Source organism: Muscardinus avellanarius (genome assembly GCF_963383645.1).
Source record: "Muscardinus avellanarius genome assembly, chromosome: 6".
NCBI classification, from domain to species: Eukaryota; Metazoa; Chordata; class Mammalia; order Rodentia; family Gliridae; genus Muscardinus; species Muscardinus avellanarius.
This window is the reverse complement of record NC_137791.1, coordinates 66,373,690-66,398,255: the sequence shown is the minus strand read 5'-3', so window position 1 is coordinate 66,398,255 and position 24,566 is coordinate 66,373,690. Positions and strand designations below refer to the sequence as shown.

The following is a 24,566-nucleotide window of genomic DNA, read 5'->3' as shown; positions in this document are numbered from 1 at the left end:
AAACCAAGTGTTTAGGACATGGTGACACATGTTAAATAAATATTAGCTTCTCTTTAGAATCTGGATGAAAATTAGTCACTATAAAGTTTCTGAGCTTGTGTAGCTCATTTGCTATATTTCACAGGGATTCTATCTGTTAGGTGTTTTGAACATAACTATTTGACATAAAGATCAAAGATCTTGACCTCAAGTACATGAGCCTGAAGCAGTCTTGAAAAATACTTTTTTTTGGAAGGGCTAAATGAGTTATGTGTGCATATTATATCCCTACCATCTTGTACTCCGTTAAGAGTATGACTACAATGCACCAATAAAAAAAAGAAAAATACTTTTCTTTACTAGAAATCTAACAAATTTCCTTATATTTTCAAATTACAGGCATGATCTTATAGTCCATCTTGCTGAGCTACATATCCAAAAAACTTCTAGGCACTAAAAATAAAGACTTTTTATGAAATAATTTAGCTTTCTTTAATCTGAAGATTATTCCATGTTCTGTTTAAGATAAAACGATGGAAACACCAAAGTTAATATTTGGTCCATTTATTATTGCTGCATTTAGAAGTACATTTTCCCAATCTTTGACTTAATTCCCAGTGATGTTTTTATACTCACAACATGTTCTGTCCCGTTTCCTGTTCTGTAATATTTGGCATTGGAATGTGAGGTATGTCTCAGAAAACAGAGTGAAAACGTGTAGGATGGAATGTTTGAGAGCTCATGAAATTCACTGTGAAATGCCACTACATTTGCGTGTGTGTGCAGAAGTGTGTATATGTGTGCACGTATATAGACATGTATATTTCTTCATTATATCTAGACTGTTTACAGTTTCTGATTTTTGTGCTGAATAAAAGAAACATGAGTTACATGAAATTTAAGTGTAGAATATATCTTAAACATTTATAGTACAAATCTTGTAAACTTTTAGGTGAGCCCCCAAATCTGAGCAATGATTGTAACATAATTGTTTTTGCTCTTTTCCTCCTGTTCCATCAGGTCAACTTTTAGGATTCTTTTCTGTATTACATGAAGTTAGCAAGCGCTGTCACAACCTCAAAAGGCGATATCGAAGGAAAAAAGCTTCAGAAAAACTCAAGTTAAAATATTAAAATTCTGATTACTATTAGATGAAATAAACTTAAACCTGATAAATCAGTTTTCAAGAAAACCAGGCACTCATTGTCCTTTAATATTATATCCAATAACTGCATCAAATTTAATATCCATCCTTCGTTTTATAATGATCTGGAAACGCTCAGGAAGCAACCTAGAAGAAAGTTACATAAAAATAAATTAGAAAATTAAGTGCATTTAGAAAATATCTTTTAAAAATTCTTAATTTATCATGTATTATGTCCTGTTCACCTTAGACATAAGTAGGAACTTCTCCTATGAGTTCACATTGTATATTCTTTTGTATTAAATTCATTTCCTTTTCAAAATGAAAAGGAAGAAGGTTCGATTTCTTCAGTATAGAAGTGCCTTGAATATTTTTGAAATACATATGTGTACATGTGCACAAACACACACAAATATACATATATTTATAATATATATTTGAAACGAATATACTTTAGTTTTCAAAAGAGCTAAGAGAGGACTGTACAGAACTGAATAGTTGAAATACAAAAGAGTTAAAAGAAACCTGACATTGAACAAGAAATGAGAATAGAAAGAAGCTAATTTTATGCTTTATAATTTAGAATCTCATTTAAATGTTCCACGAAAAGACTGGGGAAGGTAGAATCGCTAAATGAAAATGCAGACGATGCACTCAGCTTGAGCATAAAGTGGAATAAATTAATTGACCTTCAAGTTTAAATTCCTCACGTGTAAATGGGAAAATTAATGCCTGTCCCACCAGCGCTCTTGTGAGAAACCCAGGTGCTAATATACAATGTCTTGGAAGTCATGGGCATGAATGTCTCATCTTTTTTCTTCCAATATATACTTAAAAGAATATGTAGGAGTTTGTTGCATTTCAATAGATCTGAGAGAAACTAAACAGAATATATGTGAGGGCAGATATGCAGAGATCTGCCCAATGGCTATAAAAGAGTTGGAAATTGAGCACCCAGACCTCACTGCGGGAGATTAAGACAATGATGAGAACAATGGTAATAGTAATAACAACAGTACGTGCCATGTGCTGAGTACTCACAGCCAGCTGAGCACTTTATTTATTTATTTATTTATTTATTTATTTATTTATTGTGTTGGGGATTGAACCCAGGGGAATTCTACCTTCGTGCTACACCCCCCAGCCCTATTTTTTATTCTTTTTATTTTTGAAACAGAGTATCACTAAGTTGCAGAGGGCCGCACTAAGTAGCTGAGGCTGGCCCTGAACCCAGATCCTCCTGTCTGAGCCTCCTAAGTACTGGGATTACAAGTGTGCGCCACCAAGTCTGGATGAGCTGAGTACTTTAAATGCATTATTCTATTTACTCCCCTCAGCCCTATCAAGTCGTATGGTTGTCTCCATGGTACAGATAAAGAACCTGAGCTTTCTAGAAACTCAGTAACATCTATATTCATGATGAGAGCAAATCACACAAACACAGCTTCATTCAACCATGTTTGAGTCACTCTTTAAAATGCAAGGGATAGCCGGGCGTGGTGGCGCATGCTTATAATTCCAGAATTTGGGAGCTGAGACAGGAGGATCGCAGTTTGCAGACAGCCTCGGCTACTACTTAGTGAGGCCCTTTATAACTCAGTGAAACCCTGTTTCATAATAAAGAATAATAATTTTAAAAAGGGCTGGTAGCTCAGAGGTAGAATGCCCCTGGGTTCCATCCCCAATACCACACACACACACACACACACACACACACACACACACACACACACACAATACAGTGGATACAAAGATGAAAAACTGGCAATTTTTCTCTTCTCAGAGGGTTACATTCTAAAGGGCTACAATGACTGAGTGCTTATTAGGTAATATGATATGTACAACACTAAAAATATCATAGCTTTGAACCCAAGGGCATTCTACCTTCGAGCTATACTCCAAGCCTTATTTTTTATTCTTTATTTTGAAACAGGGTTTCACTGATTTGCAAAGGGCCTAAGTAGCTGAGGCTGTCCGTGAATGCGATCCTCCTGTCTCAGCCTTCCCAAGTACTGGGATTACAAGCGTGAGTCACCATGCCCAGTTCCTTGAGTCCTATTACTAAAGCTCCAGAGTGTTCAACCGTCGCTTCTAGCAGAAGGGAATTTGGATCTCTTGAATGTTTTGGTATTTAGCTTAAGTAATTCTCAAATTATGATCTTTGGACAGATACCTGCTGAAATACAGATTTCTGGGTCACAGCTCAAATATCCTGTGTTAAAATTTCTAGGTGTGGTGGCATACATCTGTAATCCCAGCACGTGGGAGGCCGAGACAGGAGGCTCTCAGGTTCATAGCCAGCCTCAGAAACTTAGCAAGGCCCTTAGCAACTTAGTAAGAACCTATTTCAAAATAAAAAATTAAATAGGGCTGAGGGTGTGTGGTATGGCTTGGAGGTAGAATGCCTCCAAGGTAGGGATTAAGTTCAATTCCTAGTACCACCAAATTAAAAAAAAAATTTTTTTAATCTGTTTTTTGAATAGATTTCCCAAGTGGTCCTGATCCCCAGAGACCAGAAGATGCCCAAGGCACAGGCACGTGAGGTTTCCTCTCTCAGCTGGCCTGAGGCACCTCCTCCCTTTCCTCTTGTGCCCTGACCAGCCTCCTTGCCACACAGCTGGCCCCAGTGAGTGGGAAGGGAGCGTGCTGTGATGAGGTGTTCCCCAAACTGGTGGCTTCTACTCTTGGCTGTTGCTTACATTTAGCTGGAGAGATGCTACATCTCTCTAGGCCCTGGTCGGGCAGCTGCACTCCACAGCGATGAGTCAGAATCTTGGGGAGAAAGTCTCAGGCACCAGCAGTATTAAACCTCCCAGGTGAATCTCAATGTGCACCTAGCTGATAGCCAGAGCTTCAAACGAGGGAGATTTAATATACATTCCAATCCTAAAATTTTAATATGCATATGAATCCTCTGGGGGAGCTTATTAAAATGCAATTTTTCATTCAGATTTTTTTTTTTTTTTAGGTATTGGGGATTGAACCCAGGGGTATTCTACCTCCCAGTTACATTCCCAGCCCTATTTTATTTTGAAACAGGGTCTCACTGAGTTGCAAAGGGCCTTACTAAGTAGCTGAGGCTGTCCTCAAATTGTGATCCTCCTCTCTCAGCCTCCCAAATGCTGGGATTACAAGTGTGCGCCAACAGGCTGGACTGTATTTTTTTCTTTTTTTAACAAACTCCCCAGGACTACCGTGGCTGCTAGTCCATGGATCACATTGGAAGCAGTAATGCTCAAGGACATCTCAAGATATAAAGGATTTTTTTTTTTAGCAATTCCTCTACTTAGTATTTCTTTTGCAAAATAAAAGCTCAATAGTACATGCGAATGAATACCTAGAATTTAACTATAGTTTCCTTTAATCTCATTGTTTTATGATTCCATGATGTAAAAATTCCTTAAAATTATGTCTTCAGAGTTATTAATTTATAAGATTTCCAGAAATATACAAACATCTTTCTTAAAAATTAAAAAACTTTAAAAATGTGTAGAAATTATTATTTACCCAATATGTAAACCAATCTTGCTTCAATGACTAACCTGTGTGGTTTTAAAAATTGATGGCATCTTTGATCCTCTCCATGCAATTAATTGCACTGTGTCAACTAATTTTAAATCTGAGTAAAAACACGTAATAGACAAATGTTCAGTTCTAGTGTTGACAGGCATAATCATTGCTTACCTTTCCATTGCTATTAAAAAGCCAAGAGAGGAGGGGATGGAAATCATTTTCTCCTCAGTTAGGATCCCATTCATCAGCTTGCTGACCACGTGTTGAGGTTCCAGGGGGGGTCCCAAACTGAAAGCAGAGGCAATGTTCAGAAACAAAACATTCCACTGAGGCTTCAGCCTCCGTTGGGTGTCAAACAAGTAAAATTGCAGGAGCACTCCTCACACAACTTATTAAGTGGCGGCCAGATGCCACAGGTGTCTGTGACGGTAGCTACTTCTCCAGTAATAATAAGAACAGAGGGAGCCCCCTGCACTCTGCTAAACCTCTCCATAGGTTTACCTCCTTGAAGATTTACAACAGCCTAATAAAGGTGGTGCTATAATCCGTATTTTATGAATGAAAAATATAGAAGTAACTAGGACTCGAAAATAAATTAGATAGGTTAGGACTAATAAATTCACTTTTAAACCTTCACAGTCTTGAGAAAGAAGTCAGGTAGCATTATCCAAGTTTTGTTATATACTAGGTATCTTTATCTGAAGTGTCAGAGGAATTAAAATGATAGCTACACTCCTTAATCTCCACATGGGACTCTGAGTACTTATTAGGTCTTGACTTACTTTTCAGCCTTGAAACTTAGTTCTATGTGAAGCAGTCACTGTGTAATCACCCAGGTACATGCAGCGCAGACCAGGAGGTGATCCCTAAAAACTGGCTTTTAAAAATCTAGATGTGAGCCCGACATGGTGGTGCTCACTTGTAATCCCAGTACTAGGGAGGCTGAGATAGAAGGATGACGGGTTTGTGGCGAGCCTCAGCTACTTAGTGATGCCCTTTGCAACTTAATGAGACCCTATTTCAAAAGAAAAAAGAAAAAATAGGACTGGGGGTGTAGCTCCGAGGTAAAATGCCTCTGCCTCTGGGTTCAATTCCAGCACCACAAGAAAAAAAAACAAAAAAAAAAAAAAAAAAAACAAAAAAAAAAACCACATTGCTACCAGCCTTCTATATTCCCACACTCCCTGAAAAGTTTATGACCACCTGTGTCAACAACACAGTCCACTCCCTTGTCCACACTCTGGCCTTGGGGACCTGCCGATCAAGCGGTGCGGAGCTGGAAGAACCTACCTTAATGCTCTGCTTTCTACCTAAAATTCTTAGGTAGAGAAATGTAGCCACTCCAATACCATGGGGTAAAAGGGCCCCAAGGAAATGCTTTTAGAGAACAATTTAATTTGTTGGCAGAATAAAATCTTCATCATTAAAATGCCAGTTCTTGGAAACATGCTTTTCCCCAACATTCTAACAATGAGAGTCGCAAATCCTAAATAAGTGTTCTAATGAATTTTGTAGAAACTGGACAAAAGCACGTTGGGTCAATCTGTGTGGGTGGGGAAAAGGGCACATGGTGGCGGAGGAAGGAAATTGAAAGGAGAATATTTTCAGTTTAGAAGAACTTTGGTTATCTCCTGTAAATTTTCATTGACGTTGTTTCTTAATCTGAAAAATGATGATAAGGCTGTGGTGTGATGGTTTAACAACTGGCTCTCCAAGGAACAAAAATTCCAGTTTTGCTGATTTCCCAGTGTACTTTCATGATGGCTGATGTTAAGCTACCAACATAACACCATTGAATGAGTCAAGCTAGCACAAGCCCTCCATTCACAATGAGATGGTGAAATGAAAATACACATTGTACAGTTTTATAATATACACAAAGGTCACTTTTGATTGTTTGTTTTAGTACTTGAGATTAAATCCAGGACCTCATACATGCCAGGCAAAAAGTGCTTTACCACTAAGCTACAGCCACTGTTCCACAAATGTCACTTTTTTTCCCCTTTTAATGTAGTACTGGGGATGGAACCCAAGGGCTTTCTACCTCTGAGCTATACCCCCAGACCCATTTTATTCTTTTTGTTTGTTTGTTTTTTGGTGGTACTGGGGATGGAACCCAGAGGCTTTCTACTTCCAGGCTGTACTTCCAGACCTATTTTATACTTTATTTGGAAACAGAGTCTCACTAAGTTGCTGAGGCTGGCTTCGAACCTGTGCAATCCTCCTGTCTCAGCCTCCCAAGCGTGGGGATTAGAAGTGTGCGCCACCACATCCGGCTTATTCTTTATTTTGAAACAGGGTCTCACTGAATTTCAGAGGGCCTCACTAAGTAGCTGAGGCTGTCTGAGAACCATGATCCTCCTATCTTAACCTCCCAAAGGCTGGGATTACAAGTGTGTGCCACCATGCCTGGCCCTAGCCCTATTTTATATTTTATTTTGAAACAGGGTCTCACTAAATTGCTGAGGTTGGCCTCAAACCTGTGATTCTCCTATTTCAGACTCCCAATTACTATGATTGTGGGACAGCATCGTGGTGTCTGACACAAATGGCACCTTCTTATCTACTCTTTTCTCTTTTTGGTGCTATCCAATTAAAACTAATAAATGCATTATTAGTTTTAATACAGGTATTAGTTTTAATTGAATAACACCAATTAAATTAAGAGTTTATATACAAACACACATAAACTCTTATATACCTATAGAAAAAATAGAGTGGTATACATTAAGGTAGAAGAATAGACATTTTAAAACTTGACTATCAAACGAAAATCAGAACACTCAATTACACTTAATCTAATAAATTAAATTATTATTTATATCATTAATTGGAAAGAGATAACTTAATTCAGAAAAGGATTAAAAATTGGTTATTCACCTAACAGTAGAAACCCAAATTATATGAAGCCAAACCTGTGAAATGGAAGGGAGGCAGACACAGCTTTGGCAATAATGGTTGGAGACTTTAATCCCCACTTTCAACAACAATTGAAATAACTGGACAGGAGACTGGTAAAAAAAACAGAAGACGTCAGCAATACTATAAATCAGCTAGACCAATACATGTAAAACACTCCACCTAACAATAGAACACACATTCTTTTCAAAACATACAGAAAGTCCTCTCTAAGTCAGACCAGGTATCAGAACACAAAACAAGTTTCAGTGAGTGCCAGGGAATGTGTTGGTATTTGAAAATTGCTTTAGTATTCATTTCAAAATGTAAAAAGTAGTCAGGACCTGGGTGCTGCGCAGACACTCAAGCAGGGAAGGGAGGCAGCTGTTACCAAAAGTGATTACCAAGTACACAAAGAGTTGTATCCCAGGGCCTTCATATTGTAAAGACAAGTTTACATAACAAATAACTTCTAGCAGATAGGCTAAAACTCCCCAAGGATGGGACAAAATGGTACAAGCCTTCCTCAAAGAGGGCAGATACCATGGGACCCCTGACTTTGTTAACCAAGTAACACATCTTGGTCTTAACAAAGACTTGCACTGGAGATGAGGGGCTGGCCCACACTTGTATCAGGGCAGGAAGAAGGCTTTTGGTCAAGCAGGTTGGGAGATAGTAAATCCTCATAATCATATCAAAAGGCTTGCACCATGCCGGGCGTGGTGGCCCACGCTTGTAATCCCCGCGCTTGGGAGGCAGAGACAGGAGGATCGCTCAGGTTCGAAGCCAGCCCCGCGAACTGGCTTAGGAGACCCTGTTTCCAAATAAAAATGTAAAAATAGGTCTGGGAGTGTAGCCCGGAGGTAGAAGGGCTTCCAGGAACCCCAGTACCACCAAAAAAATAAAAATAAAAATAATAATAATAATAATAAAAATAAAAAAATAAAAAGGCTTGCACCAGAGATAATGAGCGGGCCCACACCTAGTCCGGTCAGGAGCAGATAGGAAGACTATTGGTTAAGCAAGATGGGAGATAATGAATCTTTATAAAAATTGTTCTATGTTCAAAACTTCAGTGTCTTATTTTCAAGCACCCCACTACGTCGTCCCTCTGATGTAGTGCTTTAATAATTTTGTCCCTTCTCTCTGCCGTTGTAATAATAAAAATTGCTTAAGCTTGAAGCAGTATAGTTCTGGCTATTTTTTCTAAATTAGCTAAGAACAAGAACCCATGTCGCCATCTCACTCCATTACAGTTTTGGCTCCCAATGGTGGTGCTCTGTTACAGCAAGTTTAAAAAGACTAAAATTATACAAAGTGTAATTTCTGACCACAAGGGAGTTTAATTAGAAACCACATCTATAATTTCAATGCTCAGAGAGGCTGAGATAGGAGGATCACAGGTTCAAGGCCTACCTCAGAAAATTAGTGAGATCCACAGCAATTTAACAAGACCTTGTTTCAAAATAAAAAAGGGGTGCATGTAGCTCAGAGGTTGAATGCCCCTGGTTTCAATTTCAAATAAAAAAAAGAAAGAAAGAAAAAAAATCAGTATAAAAATTTACAAATATATGGATATCAACTGATGCATCTTTAAATAACCAACAGGATAAAGAAAAAATTGCATAAAATTAGAAAATAAATGAGATCAAAAGAAATGAGAGACTTTTCCATAACTTATGGGACGCAGTGCTCAGAGAGAAATTCATAGGAGGAAATGCCTATATTACAGGAGAAGTAAAAGCTTAAGAGGCTGAGACAGGAGGACTGCAGGTTTGAGACTGGCTTCAGCATTTTTGTGAGCATTATTGACAACCTAGAGAGATTCTGTTTCAAAATAAAAATAAAAAAGGGGTAGGGTATAGCTTGGAGGAAAAATGCCCCTGGGTTCAATCTTCAGTACAACAAACAAAACAAAAGAAGAAAAATATCAAATCAATAATGTGAAATTTCACCTTAAACTACAAAAATAAAGCAAACCAAACAAAGCAAAATGAAACAAGGCAAGATAAAATAATGATTAATTCACAGATGAGGCCAGATGTGATGGTGTGAGCCTATAATCCCAGTACTTGGGAGGCTGAGACAGGAGGTGTGCATATTTCAGGACAACCTCAGCAAATAGTGAGACTCTCATCAAACTAGTGAGACCCTGTTTCAAAAAGAAATAAAAAGCCAGGCGTGGTGGTGCACGCTTGTAATCCCAGTACTTAGGAGGCTGAGACAGGAGGATTCAGGTTTACGGCCAGCCTCAGATACTTAGGCTCTCTGCAACTTAGTGAGACCTTGTTTCAAAATAAAGAATAAAAAATTGGGCTGGGGATGTAGCTCAGAGGTAGAACGCCCCTGGGTTCCATCCCTAACACCACTCACCTGCAAGCGCACAACCCCCCACAAACAAGGCTGGGGGTATAGCTTGGAGGTACAATACCCCAGGGTTCAATCCCCACTACTACCCCCCCAAAAAAAAAATCATAGATAAGTGAAATAGAGAACATAAAAACAACAAAGTCAGTGAAATGAAAATTTGATTCTTTGAATATTAAAAAAATTAATTTAGCTAGAATACCTAAGGAAAAAATAAGGCAGTCTCAAAATACTAAATCCAGAAAAGAAAACAGACAGTACCATGCACAACTGAATGCCAACAAATTAGAAACTCTAGATGAAATGCTCAAATTCCTGGGAATATACAAACTGCCCAAGTGACTCAAGAACAGAAAATCTGATTAGATCTTTAATGAGAGATTTAATCAGTGTTCAAAACAATTCCAGGAAAGACCAGAAATAGATGGCTTCGTGACAAATTCTCTTTTATGTCAAGGAAGAATTGATATCAACTTTTGCCGAATTCTTCCAAAATATATCAGAAGAGGAAGCTTTTCAACTTGTTTTATGAGGTCACAATTATTCTGATATTAAAGTCAACCTAAAGCTGGGCGTGCTGATATATATCTGTAATCCTAGTAATTGGGAGGCTGAGACAGGAGGATTGAAGGTTTAAAGCCAGCCTCAACAACCTTGTGAGACACTCTGCAACTTAGTGAGACCGACTTCCTTCCTTCCTTCCTTCCTTCCCTCCCTCTTTCTTTCTTTCTTTCTTTCTTTCTTTCTTTCTTTCTTTCTTTGTATTGAACCCAAGGGCATTCTACCTCCAGGCTACACCCTCATCCCTATTTTTCTTCTTTATTTTGAAACAGGGACTCACTAAGTTGTGAAGGACCTCACTAAGTAGCTGAGGCTGGCCGGCAACCCAGGATCCTCCTATCCCAGCCTCCCAAGTACTGGAATTACAAGTGTGTTCCATCATGCTCAGCTGAGACTGTTTCAAAATAAAGAATAGAAAATAGGGCTGAGGGTATAGCTTGGAGGTAGAATCCCCCTGGGTTCAATCCCTAGTATCACATACACAAAAATCTTTGTTAATAAAAAATAATGCTAGTATTGTGATGGTAGGGCATTTGGAATCAGAGATACCTAGATAGGAATTATTTTTTTCAAATTGCAGTTTCTTTTCTATAAAAGGGGGATCATAAGAATCCTGTAGTGTCCCCTGCAAAGGTCCAGTTGTTAAAGGCGTAGTCCCCAGCTTGCTGCTACTGGGAGGTGATGGACCCTTTAAGAGGTGGAGCCTGGTGGAAGGTCACTGTGGGCGTGCCTTTGAAGGAGAGAGGGGGCTCCGGCCCTTTCTCTTTCTTTCTTTTGCTTCATGAACAAAAGTGAGCACTTTTGCCCTCCCACAGGCTCTCACCATGATGTGCTATCTTGCCACAGGCGGGAAGGTATGGCACCGGACTGCTGTGCTCTGGAACCTCCAAATATGTGAATTAATATTAACCTTCTCTCTTTATAAGTCAGTCATCTCAAAATAAATAATATTTTATCTTTCTCCCTTTTAAAACTATTTTCTCTTTATATTCAGGTGTGGTGGTATACACTTGTAATCCCAGTACATGGGAGGCTGAAACAGAAGGATTGTAGGTTTGAGACAAGCCTCAGCAGCCTAGCAAGACCTTGTTTTTTTGATTTTATTTGGCTGGTCTAGGGATCAAACTCAGGGGCATTCAACCTCTGAGCTATACCCCCTACCCTATTTTTTATTCTTTATTTTGAAACAGGGTCTCACTAAATTACGGAGTGCCTCACTAAGTAGCTGAGGCTGTCTGAGAACCGTGATCCTCCAGTCTCAGCCTCCTGAATGCTGGGATTACAAGCATGCGCCACCATGCCCGGCTAAGACCTTGTTTTAAAATAAAAAATAAAAAGTGCTGGGGATGTCGCCTAAAGGTAGAATGCCTCTGAGTTCAATCTCCAACACTAATAAATGGATAAACAATAAAATTAAATTCTCCTTATCAGTTAATTATCTCACTATTTTGTTATAATGACAAAAAGCTGATTAATACCAAGACTTAGCGTAGAGTTGGAAGAATTAGAATAGAAATAGGGAAACTACAGCCATGGCACCTAATCTGTTTCTCCAGGGTAATTTATGAAAGGTACCTAATAGTATTTCTATTTAGTAATAAATAGTATAGTAGTGTCTAGTAACAAATAATAATAATCAACAATCCATAAATGTTTTTAAGAAAATTGATATGCATATTTTTGTAGCAAAAATAATTCTCAGCTTCCAAAGGATTAATCAGAGCACTTGGCTATATTTAATACCATAAACTCATATTATTCTGTCACTATAATCTTTATGGGAAACCTGTTTCTTTGAAGTGTATTAAAAGTGTAAATATACGCACACAACTACATCTGACTGGCCTTTAAGAGAGAATTTAAATTTCAACATTAATGTAAAACAAATCATTTTAAATTCAACTAATTAGAGGTTGGTTCAATTTTCTTCATGCAGAAATAAGGTTCTGGGTAGCTTAGTCTGAATCTCAGGTCTGCTCCTTGTGGGCAACTTAGTTACTATCTCTAAGCCCCAGGTGACTCATCTGATGAAGAGGACTAATAACATCTATCTCAAGGTATTGTGAGGTTTAAGAAAGCAGCAGCAAGATGGCAACCGAGAAAAGCAGGGCTTAAGAGCCCCGCTAACAACCAATCTCCATTACCACAAAATCAGTGCCTTTCATAGCCAGAAAACACCATTGCCAGAGAAACAAAAAAATCACCAGGCTCCAGAGAGAAAGTGGACTGAGAACAGAGCTCAGAGCCACAGAGGAGTTACACCGGCCTCACGCCCAAGGACGTGGCAGCAACGCTTTACTGCCGGCGGCAGCAGCGATCACCGGGCAGCTACAGCAAGCCGAGGTGAGCCGCTGCAGAACAGCCAGGCGGGATTTCTCGGAGCAGGGAGCATCTAAAGCTCCCAGTGGCTGAGCTCAGCACACGCTGCAGGGATTCAGAGTGGAAATCAAAACCAAGAAGAAATACGCCAGCCTCATGGCCAAGTGCATAGCAGCGGAGCCATATTGCCACCGGCGGCAGCAGCAGCGAATTCACCGAGGCCAGTACAGCTACATCTGCGTACTCAAGAACAGTGAGTCAAATTGCGAGCCACAGAGGAGAAATACCAGTACTGTACTCCCTGGGACTTGACCCAGTGGGGGAGTGGCGGTGACAGAGATATAACACCATAGGAGAATGTGCAACCTGGCACCCCCCACAGTCTAAAGCAGCCTCTATCGACTCTCTGGGTTGGAGACTCTGTGATACAACCCAGTAAAGGAGTAATGGGGTCTGAGATACTACAGACTCGAGATCCAGAGCACCTTAAGTGAAGTCATAGTGACCCAAGGGAAGAACCCAGAGAAGGCACAAACTTCCGAAATCATGGGAAAGAGGAATAATACTGGAGCAATGAATGCCCACAACCCCACAACATCAGAACCTGATAATACAGAAAATCAGAGATTTCTAGAAGATCAAATCAGGAAAATAACTGTAGAAATAATAGAGGTGCTTCGAAAAGAATTCAGAGAGAGCCAAAAAGAGATAAAGGATGCAATTAATGAAGTAAAGGCCTCAATTCAAAGTACAAACAACCGATTAGACCACATGGAGAACAGAATCTTGCTCTTAGAAGATGATCATTCCAAAAATGAACGCATAGTTTCTAATCTAGAAAAAAATATTCGACAGCAGGAATCTGACATTGAAGAAATATGGGCCCATTTTAAGAGAGCTAACCTAAGAATAATTGGAATAGAGGAAGGAAAAGAAAGTGAAACCAAAGTGATCAACAATCTCTTCAAGGAAGTAATAGCAGAAAAATTTCCAAACATAGAGCAAGAGGTTGATACACAGGTCCAGGAAACTTATAGAACTCCCTTTAGACAGGATCGGAGAAGAGGATCCCCACACCACATAATTGTCAAAATGACCAATGTGAAAGCCAAGCAGAGAATCTTAAAGGCAACAAAGACAAAGGGCCAAGTGACATTCAGAGGCAAACCAATTAGAATCACTCCAGACTTCCCAAACCAAGTTATGAGAGCCAGAAGGCCTTGGAGTAACATATTCCAAACTCTGAAAGAAAACAACTTCCAGCCAAAAATTTCCTACCCAGCAAAACTTTCTATCAAATTAGATGGAGAAATAAGAAGCTTCCATGACAAACAGAAACTGAAGGAATTTATGTCTTCAAAACCAGCACTAGAGAAAATACTCAAAGAGATTAACTACAAAGAAGAAATAGGTAACACACACCAGAACCAGAGAAACAAGAGTTTCCATCCAACAGACAACTAAGATTGGTTATCTGTGGAGATTCATTATTTATGTTAGTCTTTTACCTATCTCTAAATTGTATTGTTTGCCTTTATTGTTGTTAATTTTGTAGGCTTTCTAGTTGGAATATTAATATACCTTCAGATATAGCATTTGGAAATATTTTATCCCATTTTATTAGTAACTTTTAACTCTGTTTACATTGTCTTTGGATATACAATATTTTTTTTATTTTTTAGGGAGTTTGTATACTCTTCTGTTGCCTGTGCCATTGAAATCATATCCAAGAAATCACTGCCAATTTCAATGTTGTGAGGTTTTCTGACCCAGATTTTCTCCTAAAAGTTTATAGTCTTAAGATTTATATTTAGGTCTTTTATCTATTTTGAGTTAATATTTGTATATGGAATTAGGTAAGGGTCCAATTTTATTCTTTTCCATGTAATTATTATCTTTCAACAATATTTAGTTAAAAGATTATTATTTCCACCACTAAATGTTCGTGGAAACCTTGTCAAAAATAGCTTGATAATATAGGGAAGAATTTATCTCTAGGCTTTTATTTAACTCCAATGGTTTATATATCTGCCTTTAGAATAGTACTACACTGTTTGAATTATTGTAGCTTTATATGGTTTGAAATCAGAAAATATATATCTTCTAGCTTTGTTCTTTTTCAAGATCGTTTTGGGTATCTAGAGTCCATATTCCATATTAGGATAGATTTTTTTCCTGAAAAATAAATATATAAATATATGATAGTTTCACCTAAAAAAATAGAAAAAACTATTCTCTGGTAAGAAAGAAAGCAAAAAGAAATATTGAAATGTTATCTTTAAGTCATCAAAAGCTTGGTATCAGACAAATGAAACTGTTATGTGAGATTATCATTTTTAATTTTGGATAAATTGCTATAATACTAGATGTCAACCACTAAGCCAAGCATGGGAGGGAGGGATGGGGAGAGAATGGGGTGGGGGCTGACTGGGCAATGTGTGCATGTATGTCTACAAAAGTTTGTATCCCACTATGATGTATGAATACAGTGCACCAATAAAAAAAATTATATAAAGTAAAAAAAAAAAGAAAGCAGCAGATTTTTTTTTAGTGTCTAAAATCTAAACATGTGTTCAGTTATGGTTTGTGTATTCTTTCTTCTATTTAGATGTACTAAATTTCTGTATTAAAATCAACTTTATCTTTAGGATGCACGGTACTAGCAGTTTATCATAGGGCAGGGCCAAACTCCAGGCCCTTCCCCTTCCTAGCTAGGTTTATATGCCTATAATTATTAGGCTACAGTCATGTTTGCTGTGTCTAGTCACACTTTCAGTAAGTTTTAGAATTGCTTTTCAGTTGTACTGATAGAATTTTGCCTCATGGACACTCTTGCCTCATGCAGGAGGGACAAGGTTAAAAAGTTCAATTATAACTTTTAAATATAGTGTCTGTTTTTAACTATTTAAAGATGGTCTGAATTAAAAAACTGACGCAAATATGTTATTGTAGAGCCAGTAGGACGCTTGTAATCCCAAGTACACAGGGGAGGCTGAGATAGGAGGATTGCAGGTTCATGGCTAGTCTCAGCTACTTAGGGAGGCCCTCAGCAACTTAATGAGACCCTGTTTTAAATATAGGGCTGAGGGTGTAGCTCAGAGGTAGAATGTCCCTGGTTTTCATCCCCAGTAAGACACACACACACACACACACACACACACACACACACACACACGTTATTTTAGTACGTTAATCCTGAAAAGAATACAGGAAATGCCATAAGTTCACTTGTGTGTGTGTGTGTGTCTGGTACTGGGGATTGAACCCAGAGATGTTCTACCTCCAAGCTACATCCTCAAACCTTTTTATTTATTTTGACACAGGGTCTTGCTAAGTTACTGTACATTCAAGCTTTGAACCTATGATACTGCAGTCTCAGCTTCTCAGCACAATCTCTCTTCTTAAATCCAAGTAAATTTAGGTGGAACAATGGTTTAAATGTGAAAGATGCAATCATCAAATATCTAACTGAAGGGCTAGGGAGTGATTCCATGGTACAGTGTTTACTTAGCATGTGCAACGTGATGGGTTGGATCTCCTGCACTGAAAAAGAAATCTACTGCTGGGCGTGGTGGCGCACACTTGTAATCCCCACGCTTGGGAGGCAGAGACAGGAGGATCATGCAGGTTCGAAGCCAGCCGCGCGCGCTGGCTTAGGAGACCCTGTTTCCAAGTAAAAATGTAAAAATAGGCCTGGGAATGTAGCCCGGAGGTAGAAGGGCTTCCAGGAACCCCAGTACCACCAAAAAAAAAAAGAAAAGAAAAGAAAAGAAATCTACTGGGGAATAATATAGGTAGATATTTTCATAATGTTGGCATGAGAAACACCTCACAGAACCTAAAGGCATGAGGGAGAAACAACTTAGAAATTTCAATGTAAAAAATAGTTTTAGTCAATAACCAACTTGCAAACACTTTAGCTAGTTATCAGATAGGATAAAGGTAAAAAATAATTGTTCATGTATTGAGTGGGCAGTGATTACAAGATGAGCAGAGCAGAAGGCAGACTAATGAGGTAGGATTGAAATGCTTCCCTGGCACTGTGGGTAGGAGTGCAGATTGCTGCAGCATTTCTGAAGTTTGGCAAAGTGTAAAAATATTTACTATAACTTTTTTGATTGTTTGTTTTTTTCGTACTTGTTTTGAATCCAGAGGTGTTCTACCTCTGAGCTACACCCCCAGCCCTTTTTATTTTTTTGTTTTGAAACAGGGTCTCACTACATTGCTGAGGCTGGTAATGAATCTGCAATTCTCCCTTCGCAGACTGCCAAGTACTGGGATTACAGGTGTGCACCACTACAACAAGCTCCATTTCTATGCCCTTTTGCTAAAAAATAGTAATGTTTAATAATAGCAATGCCCCATTCGTTAATTTATCTGAAGGAGATAATTACCCAAATGTGAATATTTGTACACAAGAATGTTCATTACAGCTTTGCTAGGTTAAAAATCCAGAAAATTATCGGAGCCTGCCGAGGGGTTAGGCCGGTGCTGGGGCCAGCGGCCAGCATCGGAGACTGCTGTGAGGCAAGGCCGGTGCTGGGGCCTCTGAGACCGGGATCGGAGCCTGCCAAGGGGTTAGGCCGGTGCCAGGGCCAGCGAGGCCTGGATCGGAGCCTGTCATGAGGCAAGGCCAGTGCTGGGGCCTCCAAGGCCAGGATCGGAGCCTGCTGAGGGGTTAGGCCGGTGCTGGGGTCAGCAAGGCCTGGATTGGAGCCTGACGTGAGGCAAGGCCACTACTGAGGCCTCCGAGGCTGGAATCAGAGCCTGCCGAGGGGTTAGGCCAGTGGCTGGGCCAGCGAGGCCGGGATCGGAGTCTGCTGTGAGGCAAGGCCGGTGCTGGGGCCTTCGAGGCCTGGATTGGAGCCTGCCGAGGGGTAAGGCTGGTGCCGGGGCCAGCGAGGCCGGGATCAGAGCCTACCACAAGGCACGGTCACTACTATGGCCTCCGAGGCTGGGATCGGAGCCTGCTGAGAGGGTAGGCCGGTGCTGGGGCCAGTGAGTCCGGGAGCGGAGCCTGCGGAGGGGTAGGCCAGTGATGGGGCCAGCAGCTGGCATCGGAGCATGCCTCGAGGCAAGGCCGCTACTGGGGTCTCCGAGGCCGGGATCAGAGCATGCCGAGGGGTTAGGCCAGTGCCCGGGCCAGCGAGGCCGGGATCGGAACCTGCCATGAGGCAATGTCGGTGCTGGGGCCCTCAAGGTCTGGATTGGAGCCTGCCGAGGGGTAAGGCTGGTGCCGGGGCCAGCGAGGCTGGGATCAGAGCCTACCATGAGGCACGGCCACTACTATGGCCTCTGAGGCCGGGATCGGAGCCTGCTGAGAGGGTAGGCCGGTGCCAGGGCCAGCGAGGGTGCTGAGGCCTCTGAGGCCGGGATTGGAGCCTGCGGAGGGGTAGGCCAGTGACGGGGCCAGCGGCCGGCATCGGAGCCTGCCTTGAGGCAAGGCTGCTACTGGGGCCTCCGAGGCCGGGATCGGAGCCTGCCAAGGGGTTAGGCTGGTACCGGGGCCAGCAAGGCTGGGATTGGAACCTGCCATGAGGCAAGGCCGGTGCTGGGGCCTCCGAGGCCAGGATAGGAGTCTGTCGAGGGGTTAGGCCGGTGCCAGGGTCAGTGAGGCTGGGACGGAGCCTGCCTTGAGGCTAGGCCGGTGCTGGGGCCACTGAGGCCGGGATCGGAGCCAGCTGAGGGGTTAGGCTGGTGTGGGCGCCAGCGAGGCCAGAATCGGGGCCTCCCATGAGGCAAGGCTGCTGCTTGAGCCAGCGAGGTCTGGATCAGTCCACCGGGTAGCCAGGCCACTACTGGGGCCGTCAAGAGTGGGATCGGTACTTGCAACGCGGCATGCACAGAGAAATATCGCAGAAAATAAAAACCAGATGCTTCCCCTAATCAGCAATAACTAGGAGGAAAGGGGCAACAGGAAGAAGTCGAGTTATAGAAAGAGCCCTATAGTGAAGCAATTAAGGTGACCAATCAGAGGGTATGGAATAGGGGAGGATGGAGCCTCTTTAAAACTCAGGAGGTACGGAAACAAATGTATTAAAGTTAATCACCAAACAAGCATGGGATTGAGGGAGGGGGAGGGAATGGGATGGGGGCTGGATGAGGGCTAATTGGATGATGTGTGCTTGTATATCCTCTCAAGTCTTGCATTCCAATGTGATGTATGATTATAATGCATCAATAAAAATAAATTTAAAAAATTTTTAAAAATCCAGAAAATTAAAACAACTCTAAAATCAACACTAGGTAGCATTGTTGTTCCTAATAATCAGTGCAATGCATGATATATTTTACCAACATGACAAGATGCTCATATTTTAATGCATACCATCAGTATGTTGATAAACTTCTGTATTTATTAATATAAAGAGATGCTCATGGCATAATGCTGAGGGAAGTAAGCAGTCTATTTACTGCTTTCAGATGCTCATGTATAATTTATGCCAATTTTTAAAAATGTAGACATTTATTTTATATATACAGAGAAGTCTAAAAGGATTTTTTTTTCTGTACTGAGAATAGCACCCAGTGCATTCTACCTTTGAGCTACACCCTCAGCCCTATTTTTTTTATTCTTTTTTTTGAAATAGGGTCTTACTGAGTTGCAATGAGGCTTACTAAGTAGCTGAGGCTGTCCACAAGCTGCATCCTCCTGTCTCAGCTGGGATTACAAGTGTGCACCAACACGCCCAGCTGAGGATGTTAATAAAATGTTAAGAGTGGTTTCCATTAGTTTAAGGAATCTTAAGAAGGAACATTCTGATGTGTGTTGTTCTGTAAAGTTGGAAGTTTTAAAAATGTTTACGGTGTTATTACAAAGACATTTAAGCTAGTTCCCAAAGAGGAAACATTATTATTTATTCTTAGAGCTGATTGTAATGTTTTCAATTTAAAATGTCCTCCTACCCCTCACAGAAACAAGATAGCCATGTTGGAAGCAGAGCCTGGGTGTTAAGTAGAGGTCCCTGGGGGTGTGGCCTTGGGATTATATGGTCCGCCCCCCAGCCTTACTCTTTGCTTCCAGCTTCTATCATGTGAGGAGCACAGCCTTGTGCTCTCCCTCTTTCCACTTCCCACCGTCATGCCCTGAACTCTTCACACCTGCCTGACATGGACTGAACCCCTAATTCTCCAAAAACTGAGCAAATACATCTTCCTTCCTCTACGTTGTGTGGTCAGTCTTCTTAAATTATATCAGTGAGAATATTGACCAAGCCACTGATCCTTTATGATCTTATTTTTTTTTTAACCAAGGAAAGACTATGATCTGGAACTCATTTTGGAGGATGATCTCTAAATTACCAAAGGGAAGAGTTTTCCATATTGTAGTCCTAGTTATCGCTATCAGAATCACCCAGGATGCTCTTTCAATCAAGAGTTCCATGCCACCTTCCCCACCACTACCCTACCTCAAACCATGTCTGGGGGTTGGGACCGTACCTGGCCACCAAGCACTTCTGGTGACATATATGTATATTTGAGCCTGAGACCATTGTTTATGGAAAGAAAAAGAAAGGAAAGGTTACAGGTTCACAGGTGTCATTTCACACTCTTCTTCCCTTCCTCCCTTTCTTCCTATTGAACCTAGGGTAGGGGCATTCTACCTCTGAGCTACACCCCCAGCCCTTTTGGTTTTAAAATAGGGTCTCATTAGGTTGCTGAGAGTCTCATTAAGTTGCTGAGGCTGGCATTAAACCTGAAACCCTCCTGTCTCAGCCTCCCAAGGACTGGGATTGTAGGCGTGTACTCTCATGCCCAATTTATCCCTTTCTCTCCAGCTGTTTTACCAGCATCTACACAAGTTAAAAGTAAGAAGCCTAGAGCATTGAATATCTGGTGTTCTAAACATTAAAATATCTAGGTCAACCCACAGAGCCATTGGTATTCATAGGAAACAACGAGCCTTTTGTCTCAATTTTGGTCTCAACTTACTTGGTACTTGGATTTTTTATGAAGCCAGTGTTTATGAAAATAGGACAGAGGCATGTTGTTTTGACTCCAGTTCTTCCTAAGGCAGCCAGTTCCTCAGTCAAAGCCTTATGAAATCCAACAGCAGCAAACTTGCTTGAACTAAAAACAGAGAGAGTTTAATGTACCAATAAGAGCATATTAAAACAAAACACCAGAGAGAGCTGGCAAGCTACGTGGAGAGTGCTGATGCATCCCTTCCTTTAGACACCTGTTTTCCTTAGTGACGTGGTCACTACAGCACAAGCATCACAGGCACCTCAGGCATGGTGCAGACCTACCGAGTCAGAATCTGCATTCTGTGAGATTCACAGGTCAATCTGTAGGTACATTAACGCTTGAAACAATTCTGACATCACAGCATCGTCTACCAGAGTCAGGATTCAATATGCTAAATGGCATCATAGAAAAGTTGGTAGAGTTGGTTTTATTGTTGCTAAAATCCAGTGTTAGCCGGGCTTGGTGGTGCACACTTGTAATCCCAGCATTCAGGAGGCTGAGACAGGAGGATCACAGGTTCACGGCCAGCCTCAGCTACTTAGTGAGGCCACCTGCAACTTAGTGAGACCCTATTTCAAAATAAAGAATAAAAAAATAGGGCCGGGGGTATGGCTCGGAGGTAGAATACCCCTGGGTTCTATCCCTAGTACTGCAAATAAATAAATAAATTAATTAATTAATTAAATCCAGTGTCACTGAGAGCTGCTCCTTATGTATGATAAAATGTTCATGTAATTCACTAAGAACTTCCCCTGGATAAACCTTATTCTCCCTTTAAATCTCAGCTTGACCTCTTCAAAAAGGCCATTTCTTCTTCCTACCCTAAATTGTTTCCTCATTATATGGTAGTCTTTAATTTTCTATGAGAGAAGGTCTCAGATTTGTAACAAAACAGTCACTTAGGTTCATTTTTTTAAAGCATCTGACCCTGGGCTTTCACTATACGCCCATCACTATGTTGACCACCAATGATTCTCCAGGGCCTAGCACAGTGCTTGGATCTTAGTGACTGTTCAATAAATATTTGTCACATAAATGAACTAGTGCAAAGCGATTCTTATAACAGTGCTTTCACTGGGAAATAATGTTAAAATTACTTGGTGTAAGTGGACATAATTTTCCTAGGTAAGCTTTTCTTCTTCTTCTTCTTCTTTTTTTTTTTTTTTTTTTTTTTGTGGTACTGAGGGTGGAACCCAGAGACTTCCTACCTCCGGTCTATACTCTCTATATATTTTATATATACTATAAAAGATATTTTATCTTTTATTTGGAAACAGGGTCTCACTAAGTTGCTGAGAGCTTCACTAAGTAGCTGAGGCTGGCTTCGAACCTGTGCGATCCTACTGTCTCAGCCTCCCAAGCGCGGGGATTACAAGCGTGTGCCACCACGTGCGGCTTCTATGTAGGCTTTTTAAAAGAGTTTTATTGTAATATAAATTCAGACCCTGCAAAATTCACTCACTTTAAGGTGTACAATTCAATGGCTTTTGGGATACAAAATTACTCATTTTAAAAATTGTAGTAAAATATATATAACATAAAGGTGTCATTTGAATTGTTTATTTATTTATTTATTTGACGTTGGGGATTGAACCCAGGGACAATCTACCTTTGAGTTGCACCCCTAGTCCTTTTTATTTTGAAGCAGGATCTTACTAAGTTGCTAAGGAGGCTGGCTTCAAATCTGAAATCCTCCTGTCTCAAACTCCGGAGTACTGGGATTATAGGCATGTGTCACATACCCAGATATTTTAATCACTTTATTTTGTTTATTATTTTTGTGGTACAGGAGATTGAACTCAGAGATATTCTTCCTCTAAGCTACACCCCCAGCCCTTTTTATTATTTTGTTTTTGAAACAGAGTTTTACTAGGTTGCTGAGCATCTCACTAAGTGCTGAGACTAATTTTGAACCTGTGATCCTCCTGTTGTGGCCTTCCAAGTACTGAGATTACACATGTGCACCACCACACCTAGCTTATTTTAATCATTTTATTGGTCTACTTCAGTAATACAAATTTCCAAATGCTTTTTTATACTTTTAGCCTCTATGAATTAGCAATTCTACAAAGTAGCTACAAATTATTGTCAATTAACTTATGATCTCAAAGTTTCTCTTACTTTATTTTTTAAGTTTACACATATATTGAAGCCCTAAAAGACAAGCAGTTAGATTTAATTACATAAGGTGGAAATCTTTCATACAATGAAAAAACACAAATAAAATACTTATATCTAAAATTACTCTATGCCAGACACTGTCCTCAGTTATTCAGATGTTTTATTTTATTTAACCTACAACAAACATATGCAATGGATATTATGATCTCAAAGAGAAAACTGAGGTATAAGAGGGTTATAGAACTTGCCTAAAGATACAAAATGAAGTGGTAGACTTAAGCCTTGGGTATGGACAATAATTCAGACCTGTATACGATATACTCCAAATTTTATTAGTTCTCAATCAAGTTAATACACACATGACACAGTGGTAAAACATTTGTAATATGTAAGAACAGGATAAAGGTTAAACTATGCCAACTTGGGCCAGAGTATAGCTCAGTGGTAGGATGCTTGCCTAGCCTATATGGGACCCTGGGTTTTATCCCCAACAAGGCCCCAAACAAATAAACAAACAAACAGACAGACAGACAAACATCATCTTTTATAAGTGAACAAAGCAATCCTGTAACAGATAAATGACTAATGGATATTAGCACAAGATTCACAAAATAAAAATACCAACAGATACAGGCTCATAAAATGTTTCACATTAGAAATAATTAATATAAATTCAAAGTGCAACAACATAGCCAGGAAGAGTGCCTATAATACCAGTACTTAGGAAGTTGAGACAGGAAGATTGAAGGTCTAAGACCTGCCTCAGCAACACAGTGAGACCCTGTTTCAAAGCAAACAAACAAACAAAAATATATATAATGGTTTGGGGTATGGCTTGGAGGTAGAATGCCCTGGGTTTAATCCGTAGTACAAGGAAGGAAGGAAGGGAGGGAGAGAGGAAGGAGAGTATAACATCATAGCATTTTTACCGAGCAGTAATGGTAAGGACACAAAGAAATATTGATTTGCTTAATTTGTTTTCAATATACAGAAGATTTTCATTATCTATCTATCTATCTATCTATCATCTATCTATCTGATAAACATTGTTTTCTGTTGGCAGAAGTCTTTAGTATCTGTGAAAGTCTTATCATCAATCAGATGCTTAGCAAAAACCAGAGCCCAAAACACTCTGGCCTGGTAGCCCAAATGGTATCTTTGTATGAATTTAAAAGCTACCCTTTTTCTCATATATATATAATGAAAACCTTCACTTCTCTTGAAAGTAAAAAATATATTTTGTGGTACTGGAGATTGAACCCAGGGGCATTCTACCTCTGAGCTATACCCCCACCCCTCTTTTTTATTCTTTATTTTGAAACAGGGTCTCACTGAGTTGTGGAGGGCCTCACTACATAGCTGAAGCTGGCCTGCGATCCTCCTGTCTCTAGTACTCCCAAGTACTAGAATTATAGACATGTGTCATCAGGCCTGGCTTATATTCTATATTTTGACTTGCATGCTAGTTAACTGATGCATACGCTTGTGGTAAGAAATTGTGCTATACACTTAGGATTTCTTCATTTTTACAAATTTCAACAAAAAGATTTATGTTTAATAAAATGCTTTCTCAGCTGGGCACAGTATCTTACATCTGTAATCGCTTGGGAGGCTGAGACAGCAGGATGGTGGGTTCAAGGCAGCTTCAGAACATAAGTGAAACTCTCAGCAACTTAGTGAGAACTTGTTTCAAAAT

At 40.2% G+C, this 24,566-nt stretch overlaps 1 protein-coding gene across 1 annotated transcript in view; it reads right to left on the bottom strand.

Annotated features, from left to right (window-relative positions):
• Positions 1 to 1,179: 1,179 nt before the first annotated feature.
• The window catches only part of HSD17B11 (hydroxysteroid 17-beta dehydrogenase 11), a gene marked incomplete at its 3' end in the record, with an annotated part of 40,760 nt that continues 17,373 nt past the window's right edge, over positions 1,180 to 24,566 (bottom strand). Inside the window, exons 5-7 of the mRNA XM_080697209.1 lie at positions 20,714 to 20,851; positions 4,808 to 4,924; positions 1,180 to 1,270 (exon numbers count right to left, since the gene is read on the bottom strand). Of these exons, the coding sequence (XP_080553335.1) occupies positions 1,180 to 1,270; positions 4,808 to 4,924; positions 20,714 to 20,851 (346 nt within the window). The remainder of the gene's footprint in view (positions 1,271 to 4,807; positions 4,925 to 20,713; positions 20,852 to 24,566) is intronic.